Source organism: Cucurbita moschata, unplaced genomic scaffold (assembly GCF_002738365.1).
Source record: "Cucurbita moschata cultivar Rifu unplaced genomic scaffold, Cmos_1.0 Cmo_Scf00004, whole genome shotgun sequence".
Lineage (NCBI taxonomy): Eukaryota > Viridiplantae > Streptophyta > Magnoliopsida > Cucurbitales > Cucurbitaceae > Cucurbita > Cucurbita moschata.
In genome coordinates, this window is record NW_019268520.1 from 898,796 (window position 1) to 908,906 (window position 10,111).

At 35.5% G+C, this 10,111-nt stretch overlaps 1 protein-coding gene and 2 non-coding genes across 3 annotated transcripts in view; 2 read left to right on the forward strand and 1 right to left on the reverse strand.

Moving 5' to 3' along the window:
- Positions 1-6,136: 6,136 nt before the first annotated feature.
- Positions 6,137-6,208, forward strand: TRNAP-CGG. The gene has a single exon. It is a non-coding gene; the product is annotated as a tRNA-Pro (tRNA).
- Positions 6,209-6,616: 408 nt separating this feature from the next.
- LOC111441354 overlaps positions 6,617-10,111 on the forward strand; it is a 6,673-nt gene continuing 3,178 nt past the window's right edge. The window contains exon 1 of the mRNA XM_023078303.1: positions 6,617-6,900. Within this exon, the coding sequence (XP_022934071.1) occupies positions 6,791-6,900 (110 nt within the window). The 5' untranslated portion in view covers positions 6,617-6,790. The remainder of the gene's footprint in view (positions 6,901-10,111) is intronic.
- LOC111442495 lies at positions 7,462-7,564 on the reverse strand. The gene has a single exon (XR_002710317.1). It is a non-coding gene; the product is annotated as a U6 spliceosomal RNA (small nuclear RNA).

Here is a 10,111-nt window from a genome sequence, read left to right on the forward strand (position 1 = left end):
TCCAGCAAACGCACCGTCACCTTCAGGTATGCCTTTATAAGAATTAAAATTTCTTAGTAAAATGATGCATGCAGTAGGGAATCTGTATTTGTAATGAATGATATGATGTGCATGTGTTAAATATTGCATGTTTTATGATATGTCATGGACTATCGAATGGTTATGTTAATGCTATAGTTGTATGTATGAGTGACTTGCATAATTATTAATGTTTATAGAATCTATTACATAAGTATGTGACTTAGTAGTTATGTGTACTGTTTAGATGCCACCTATAACTTGAGTAAAACGTCTTAGGACACAACTCCCGCTTAGGGGTACAGGAAGAGAAGGGGACGTAATGGGGGACGAGAGGATTCTGTAGAGCAGCCTTTTCCACCACCAGCGGTACCTTAAGCCGCACCAGACCCTACAGCTGCCCTAGTAAATGCATTGCAAACTGTGATACAAAATCTTACTGCCAACCAGCAAGCAAATGCTTCTACATCAACCATCGAGGCTAGGTACAAGATTTCAAGAGGAGTGACCCTCGAACTTTTAACGATCGAATGATGGCAAAGATGTGGTTGAGGTTCATTGAGTCCGTATTTGTGTTTACCAACTAACCTGAGGCCCATAGGGTGGAGTGTGCTACGTTTATGCTGCGTGATGATGCAGAATTGTGGTGGCAGACCACCCACGATCTTATTAGTCCTAAGAGTGGCACAGTCTCATGAGCGGAGTTCAGGAATGCCTTCACTGAAGAATATTATCAAAAGGATGTCCAGCTGTGAAAATAGCAGGAGTTTACTTGGGTGTATTGTTACTACCTACGCCAGGGAGTTTTCTAAGCTAAAGCGTTTTGCCCCAAAATTGGTGGACACGAACTATAGGACAACCTGACAATTTATACTAGGGTTAGATACGAAAATTTGCAACACTATTGAGACGATTGCGCCTACCACTTATACTATCGCCTTGAGAGCAACTAAGACTATGGAAGAACCTGATAGTTCGCATGAATACCCTTCATCACCAATGGGACAGAAGTCACGCTACGACTAGACTGACCGAAATGAATTGTCTTTTTCACATACATAAAGACGATTCACATACATTGTCAGATTGCATGGAGTTCTAGTGTCAATTGTATCAGATTGAGACCCACGTTTTACTTCAGTGTTTTGGCGTGAACTCTAGAAATCATTGGGTACTCGCCTGAATTTCAATACAAAGATTCATCTACAGACAAAAGAACAGACAGAACGTTTAAATCAAATTTTAGAGGATATGTTACGTGCATGTGTGCTTGACTTCGTTGATAGTTGGGACTCGAAGCTGCATCTCATGAAATTTGCCTATAATAATAGTTATCAGGCGATAATTGGCATGGCACTGTATAGGCCGTTATATGGAAAATGGTGCAGAACACCATTGTGCTCATATGAGGTAGGGGAACGTGAGTTGATGGGTCTCGAATTGGTCCAAGTTACGAATGAGGCGGTGCAAAAGATAAGAGAGAGGATACGCGCTGCTCAGAGTAGATAAAAAAGCTATACGAATTAAGACAGAAGAATCTAGAGTTTGAAGTGGGCGACATGGTATTCTTGAAAGTGGCCTCGATGAAAGGTGTCCTATGGTTTGGACGCAAAGGCAAGCTGAGTTCTTGATTTATATGACCTTTTGAAATTTTGGAGAGGATCGGAGCCGTTGCATATAGGTTAGCCCTACCACCATCGCTGTCAACTATACACAATATGTTTCATGTTTTTGTACTTCATAAGCTTAGGCTAGTAGACTATCAAGTCATAGCATCATGAGAATGTTTATACACCCTACAGTAGTGTCAATAGACTTGTACATATATATGAGCGTCAAAGAAATGAAGATGATGGCACCAAAATTTTCAAATCCTTCGTGCAAAGAAGAAGGAACTAGTAGGTTTAATTTTGGATCCGTTTGAACTAAAATTTGAGAGTCACTAGCCTAAAGTCCAGACTTAATTTGAGAGTCACTAGCCTAAAGTCCAGACCTCGGCTCAGACTAGTAGACTATCGAGTCATAGCGTCATGAGAATGTTTATACACCCTACAGAAGTGTCAATAGACTTGCACATGAGCGTCAAAGAAATGAAGATGATGGCCTAAGCCTTTGTGCACCCTATAGTAGTGTCAATAGACTTGCACATATGAGCATCAAAGAAATAAAGATGATGGCCTAAGCCTTAGCTTCACAAAGTCTACCAGAGAATCAAAGAAAGTGCAAAGGTTGCAAATGGAGTTAAGAAAGTGCAAATGGTCGATATACAAACGTTTGGAGACCATCTCCAGTTTCATCATTTCTAGTACCAAAATTCCATGGGTTAGATGTCTCACAACTGTCTGTTTTCCTAAGGCTATTCAGATATCTCACGACCACTTATATGGTTAATATTCACTCTTCAATGTCCAAGGACATTTTATAACTACCACGAAACTCAAAACATACAATAAATTCATACAAGTTTTACAACATATTATACTTCGAAATAGAGTTAGATTGCTTACTTGATCGCGGCAAGACATGTCATTGAGCTGAGTCTTAGAATTATACAACTCTTTATCCTAAGAAAAAATCTATATAATCTAAAATCCGACTGCTCTGATATCAATCTGTCACAACCAAATTTCAAGGGTTCAAAACTGAAATAGAAATTAAAATTGAAAGGGAAAACAAATAAAAATAAAAGTAAATTAATATAAAATAAGAAAATGACGTAAAATTAAAATAAAACCATTCCTTATCTAGATTCAAATCTTGATTTCTTCACAAAACTCTACAAAATTTCTCTTTTAACTCTCTTTCAAAATAACTCCTCTTCTTTATTTTCTTCCCCTTTTTTTTTCTTACTGTCCCCTACTCAGTAAAGATGGGTCAAAATGAAAAATTTACCCAGCAGTTAATTTTGACTGTTTTTTTTTTTTTTGTCTTTTCTTTTATACTTTTAATGAGTTTTTAAAATTTTTGTAACTATTTTTTTTCTTCTCTACCATATTTAAATTTCGTCTTTAAATCTCTCAATAAATTCCTAAAAGTTTGAACATAAAGAAAAAATTGAGAAATTAATCTGATTTTGAATTCGTGTTATAGGATAACATAACATAATACATGTCAAACAATCACAAAGTACTACATGTGGAGGGACTACGGAGCACACGTTGTTAATACCTCGTACAATTTATCCAATCAAGCCAATAGGAACACCACTTACCTAGTTGGTCTAAAGCTAAGTCACTAAATTTCTTATATTGATGTTCGTTAGATCATACTCATCAATGTCTAGTTCCAAAGTGAAATCCAAACCGACTTCCTTCACTCTCTTTCTTTTTCTCTTTCTTTATTCAAATCGGCATTGGTTAGGGATAAAGAAAGGATGAGTTGGAGATTGAGAAATGGGAAGAGAAATAAAGAATGTGATAGAGGAAAAGGAGGGAATGGGAGGAAGGGGAGAAGATGAATAAAATGAGCACGCACGCTTAGGCCCGTTTGAACTCCTAATACCTTAAATAAAGTTGGTTATCATTCAATTCTTATAGACTCCAAGCTCTATATTATTAATACAATTATGTTTTATCTTGAACACGCCAAACATGAAACTAAAGTGCGTTCAATTTAACTCCATTTTATTGCCATCTTGAATGATGTGTAAGGGTATATGTTTGATCTACCTTAAAGTTCCTGTGACATGATAGTTTATATTAGTTAAGCTTTTTGCAAAATCACAGTTAAAAGACAACAACGATGAACCTAGGTCTATTAGTCATTTCAAAGACAATTTCTTTCTCCATCTTATTGGTAATAACAGTTCAACTAAATCCATATTATGCAAAGAAACAAGTTTACGACTCATAACAACAATTACCTAAACTATGGCCTAAAAATTTGAAAACATAAGTTGTAGTTGATAATTACACAAAAAAATTTCCTAAATCCATGAACTTGTGTCCAATTAGTCAATCCTAAAGATTGTAACTAGCATAGAGTAATTGAAGCTCCACATAAAGTAATTTAAAGTTCCCGTTACTTAACTAAAGTTTATCTCCTCTTTAATGAAACATGAATTGCACTTAAGTTCATGAAATACTTATAGACTCCAACTTTGAGTACTATTAATGCAATTATGTTTCATATGAGTTTGTCATAAACCAAACTAAGGTGCATTCAATACAACATTATTTTCTTGTCATACGAGGCAAAATAGAAGAATTAAATCAAGCAAACTGATGAACTGAACCAAATCAATTCAACCCAAATTGATTAGGTTGTTTCCTTTGTTGGGTTGTTGGTTTATTTGATAACCCTGGTATATTATAACAATTCAATATTACATGCCTTACTAACCAGTAAAATATTAGACCATCAACTTTTCATTTTATAGCCCTCCAACCACTCACAGAAAAATATATTTGAGTAGAAGTTAAAAATATTGGATGTGTAAGAAAAGACATTTGGTTTAGTGGGATGACCCTCACTTAGGGTGCAACCTCAAATACCCCTATGTCTAAATCTTTTCTTATCGAAGGACTTCATATTAATATAAATTTGTTGTTCTTATTATTTACTTTTCAAACATATCTCTTAACTTCTCTACACCAATTGTTGGGCAACAAAGTCGACATAAGGGAAGTAGAAAAGAGATATCAAAACTTAAGCATGTTCGCAATGGCTTGGCCGTTCAGCAGCAACCTAAAGTCTTTCTTTACGTCCCAAGGCTTTATACTTACCATCTTAGGAATTAAGAAAAAAAAAACAAAAATGAAGGCAATTAAAACTATAATGATAATTCTCTTAATATTATTTCATGTTTCTTACTTTCCGTAAGTATGCCTATCCAAATCTTAAGCCGGACTAGTAGAAAGCTCTTTGTTCTTATTATGTTCTTGTTTTGTTCTCCAAGACACTTTCTACATCCAAGGCTTCAATTCAAGTGCATCGAGGACTTCATGTGTTTCCTGCAATACGACAAAATACGACCTTAATACCTAGGCCCAAGGCTTCATACATACGTTTCAAGTGGCATAACAAGGACATTTGGTCTAGTGGTATGATTTTCGCTTTGGGTGCGAAAGGTCGTAGAATAAAACGAAGTAAATAAATACATTAAAATGACACATGTTAAATACATACATTCCCATGAAACTGTGAATATGGCATATATATTCTATGTGAATAAATAAGGGCTTGAGGTTGCCTTATAAAAAAAGATGACGGTACCAACCACATTTCTATGTGAATAGAGACGTCAATTTTTCTGTTATCAATGCATTCTAATATATCGTCATAAATTTTGAACTTGAAATTAACTCAAGAATATATTTTTCCCCTGTATTAATGCCCCAATAAATTATGAAACAGGATAAATAAATGATTCATAAATTATACCTAATTTTCTCCCATTTTAGAATTATAAAAAGAACCATAATGTCTCCCTTAAGAGCATGCGTTTAGAAATTATAAACAAGATTGTAAAATTCAAGATATATCCCAAGGAATAATATCAAGCTCAAGCCAATTATTGATGACGAGGTGTTTAGGGTTTTGTGATGTAAGAACCATGAGGTTGTAGCAAAGATGGTAAAACGCTTGCTTTGCATGTGAGAGATACAAGGATGGATCAATACCTTGCATTTTCAACATAAAACTATCTATTATTAAATATATTATTTCTTTTCAATTTTTTCTTGTTTATGACATATTGAGTAGCGGTATTTCTTCACTTTCACTATTATTGATGATGAGAAATTTAGGATTTTGTGATATAAGAATTGTGAGCATGTAGCTTAAATGGTAGAGCACTCACTTTTAACATGCGAGAGGTAGATGTGGGTACTAAGTAAACCATTAGCATTTCAAATTTCCTCTATTTTATTTTCACTATAAGATAGTGGTACAAATGAAAAACAAAACTAAAAAAGACTTAGTCCCAAGAAACGTATATGCATTATTGTATATTTCTTAAAATATTAATTGAAGTACAAATTTTACTGTAGGATGAACTATGTGAAATTAACATGACAATAATAGTAGCTTCTAGAGCACAAAACACGTGCATAAATTTCAAATCTTGAGGCGCAGAAAACACATGAAGTAGCAACTAAAAATGACAAATTCACTATTAGGGTATTTGGTCTAGTGGTATGATTCTTGCTTCGGGTGCAAGAGGTCTCGAGTTCAATTCTTGAAATGCCCCTGTGGCTGGTTTGTTCTTGCTTTTGAGTGGTTCTTAGCTCGAATGACACCAAAAGATAGCCCTCACGTCCAAAATCCATATTTAAAATCTTGAAAAGATCTTAAAATTTGTGTTTAAATGATAATATTAAAATGATAAGAAATGAACCGATATAATTGTTTAATTTTTATGGTATAAAATACATATTATTTTAAATGATAATAAACCACAAATAAATAAATCATTTCGAATAGATAGAGTTACAATATGGTGTTAAGTTTAACCACAAAATATTAATTTTCTAAAAATTATCGAAAATCATTATGCAATTGAGTTGAAGTTAAAATTAAAACTAAAAGAGTTCTCTTAACCATTTTTTACATTATATAATTAATTTTAATATAAACTAAAACAACCGACCAATCCAAATGCCCCTAAATTTGGGCAGTTTTCTTCAAGAGGAGCTCCAATTCCGCAAGTAGTCGGCCATTTCTCGAATGTTCTTCCTGTGCACCAAAGAATTATCCAGAAGGTCGTGGATGTTGGCGGCGATTAGAGTTTTAAACCTCGCGTCTTCCTAACCTGGCTCACTTCTGATCTCCCATGGCTCTCAACCCTAATCTGTTTTCAAATGGGATGCCCGTTCCCTTCACCCACGAGCTTTTCGTATTGGCTAGAGATGGCGTTGAATTTGAGGTTGATAAGATCCCCGGGTTAGTTCTATATCTCCTTTATTTCCTTTTCGATAACCATTACGCGACCGACCATTGTAATTGAACTAATTTGGGAATTTGCTGTGTGGATGATTCCTAAATTTGTGTCATATGATGGTTGCTTATTTTGTTTCTGTTTTTCTAAATTTTTCCTGGTTGAATCAGTAATCCGATTTTCGAATTTGAGTTGATTCTGGGTACAGAGTCATTCTGATTGACCTTAATCGTGGGGACGTCTTTTATAACTTTATTTAGTGTACACTGGGTTCGATGGGGTTGAGGTGTGATTTATTATTGAAGGTACCATAAAGCCTACGCGAGGAATCGTCGAATTTGGGAACTTAAATCTTTTTTATTACAATGTTATTGCGTTGACTGATTTGACCTTGTTCAATTCAATAGTAAAACATAGATTCTTCTCCTTTTTGGTTTTGGAACCAGCTAGAACAGGACAGACTTATAGAACTAGTTTCTTGGACTTTTTTAGTAACTGGATCTTAAATTCTATGGTAGAGGAGCTATGGAGATTTCGGAAAATTTTCCATCTGTTATTAACCATCGTTATATTCTTCATTTTTCTCGATTTGTGCATGTCATCCTAGTACAGGGGCCATGCTAATGTTCTTTGTATAGTTCCAGTTTTATCAGATTTCTTCGTAGGGACATCTTTATATTATTCATATTATATGGTTACCCGATCTCTCTCTTTTCAGAATCTGTTTCTGGCAGTTTGATTAATTTTATTTATGAAGGTATTCTGAGCGAGGGAAGTATGGTAGATTAAGCTAGACATGAAAAATTTTAAGAACTCATTACTTAATTCTTTGAATAAAGAATGCAGCTGTTTGGCATATATGGAAAATGTAGATACTATGTTTCAAAAATGTTTATATATTGGAACTCTTTTTAAATTTCATGAAGTCAAGTTCGGACTTTTTGAGTTAATATACTCATGGATGCTTTAAAATTTTTCTTGTTTCAAATATTAAAAACTAGTTGCTTCTCTGCATTGTGTGTATGTATACCTGCAAGAGAGATTCATCCAGTTCTTTGTGCATCCATCACTTCTTGTATGAACGAAAGTAAGGAATTTGGGTGTTTAGCCAAAGGGGCAATCTCTATTTGGCTACAATGCCAAATAGCTATTAAATACCATATTTAGCTATACTGTCATACATTTGACTTGAGAGGAAAGAAAAGATTTTCAAAGTGGTGATGTGATGTCTTAGAGGAGGAATTTCATATTCGATTAGTAATGTGTCTTTGGGTGTGGACTAAAGAATTTTGCAATCATTTTGAACAATTTGAGCCTCTTTTCCTAGTGGTTATTTTTTTCATGGGCAGTTTGTATGTCCATTTCTGCTATGAAAGTTTGGTTTTTCATAAAAGGAAAAGAAAAAATAAAGTTAAGGGTTGGCCAATGAAAGTATCAGTCAATAAGAAAAGTATTGGTCAAGTGCCTAGTGGAGCAACTAGTAGTCTATATGATTTGGACATCCGGGCGAGTTAGTACAAATCGAGCAAAGAGGGAGGTAACTCAAGAGAATGAGTTACCTGCCCTAGGGAAGTGTCCACAGTATTGTGAGTGGATTTCATTGGTCAATCCATGTTGGCTGTTTAATCATGCAATGTGCTTGAGAGAACACCGGAAGTTTCTCTATGAATTAGAGTGGACGTGCCTCATTGGAGAGAGAGTTCAGTGACCAACGTTTGCTCCAATGAGGAGTGTCAGGCTGTCATGATGATGAGGAAACATGCTTGAACAAAATGATAATGTTGCCTATTTGCAATTACAGGTGGCTTAAGAAGAGTAGGCTAAAGGGGAGAGACGACAAGAGAAGCACACCATTAAGAGAGTGTGTTAGTGGTGTGCTTGCAAGTCTCATCCAAGAGGTAGCATCCTTCGGCCAAATGGGCCCAAGCTTGAAACCAAGAGTTGCATTGGAAAAAAGAGCTTGTCAGTTTTCCATGAAGCAGGTATCTGCTTTAGTTTGAGAGTAGATGAGAGTGGGGTTCATTCAATGAGGTAATCTCATAGTCAATTCTGTTAGTATAATAGTGTTTAGCACAAAAATAGCACATAGTAGTGTGTTAGACCTTACCTTAGGAAAATAAAGGATTATTATTGGGGGACACAACCATTGCACCTGGGAGGAGTGAATTACTACTCAGATGAAGCAAGTGAGAGAGTGGATGACAACAAGTAAGTCATACGTCGAGCCAACTACCAACTGAATTTTCCTATGAAGGAGAACGACGCAGTGGCAAACCATGAATGGGGAAAATAGCAAAAGTTAAGCATGAGTTGGGAACTCCCAAGTTAGTGAATGTACGATTGGAGTCACATCATTGATGCATGAGTGTGTAAGCTGTTGCTAGGGAAAAAAAAGGTGGGGGAAAGTACGACTTGTAGTTTTAGTGTGCATGCTATTGCTAGAAAACAAGGTGGGGGGATTTGGTCGAGTGGGTAGAGTCCCATGTCTAGCAACAGATATTTGGTCTTTATCGATGGAAGGTTTAGGTGAGAGAACTATAGCCTTAAGAGGCCAGAGGTAAGATTATCTTTTCTCCGAACTTCCATGTGTCTTATTTAAAGGTTTTTTGCTTTTTAATGTACAAGATAATCTTCTTAAAATCTGTTCCTATTCTAGGGTTAGCACTAGGCTTGAGAATAAACACACAAAAAGCTGTGGGATTAATTTTCCAGCTCAATACCATCTGAGGTTGCATTTGAATCTTTGACCTCATGGTTATGATTATATGTTTTAACTAATTGAGCTATGCTAAAGTTGACAAGTTGTTGAGATTATTTAGGACCTAAGATCTATGTGATTTTTGTCCATTGAATTCTAGGGCAAATACTTGTCCTTTCACACTTCACCATCTTGTCATGTTAAAGTAACTTTCCACATCTAGTTCATGAATAAGGAAGTAGTGAAGGTAGGATCAACTATCACAAAGCCTCACACATAAAAGAATGAGGTTGAAGTGTGAGCTGCCCGGTCTTACACAGTGTCACTCTGCCCCTTTTTTATTTGGTTATGCTTTCCTCACACCTGAAAAAATCTTTACGAGGGTATCTAGAACTTTCTGAAACAATCTTGGTGAAAAAATGTTAAGAGAAAATGTTAGAAGCTTTATTTGGGGTTGTAATGGCCATGAAAGGCAAATACTCTTCTCATTAATGGGGGGGGGGGGGGAAAAAAAACTT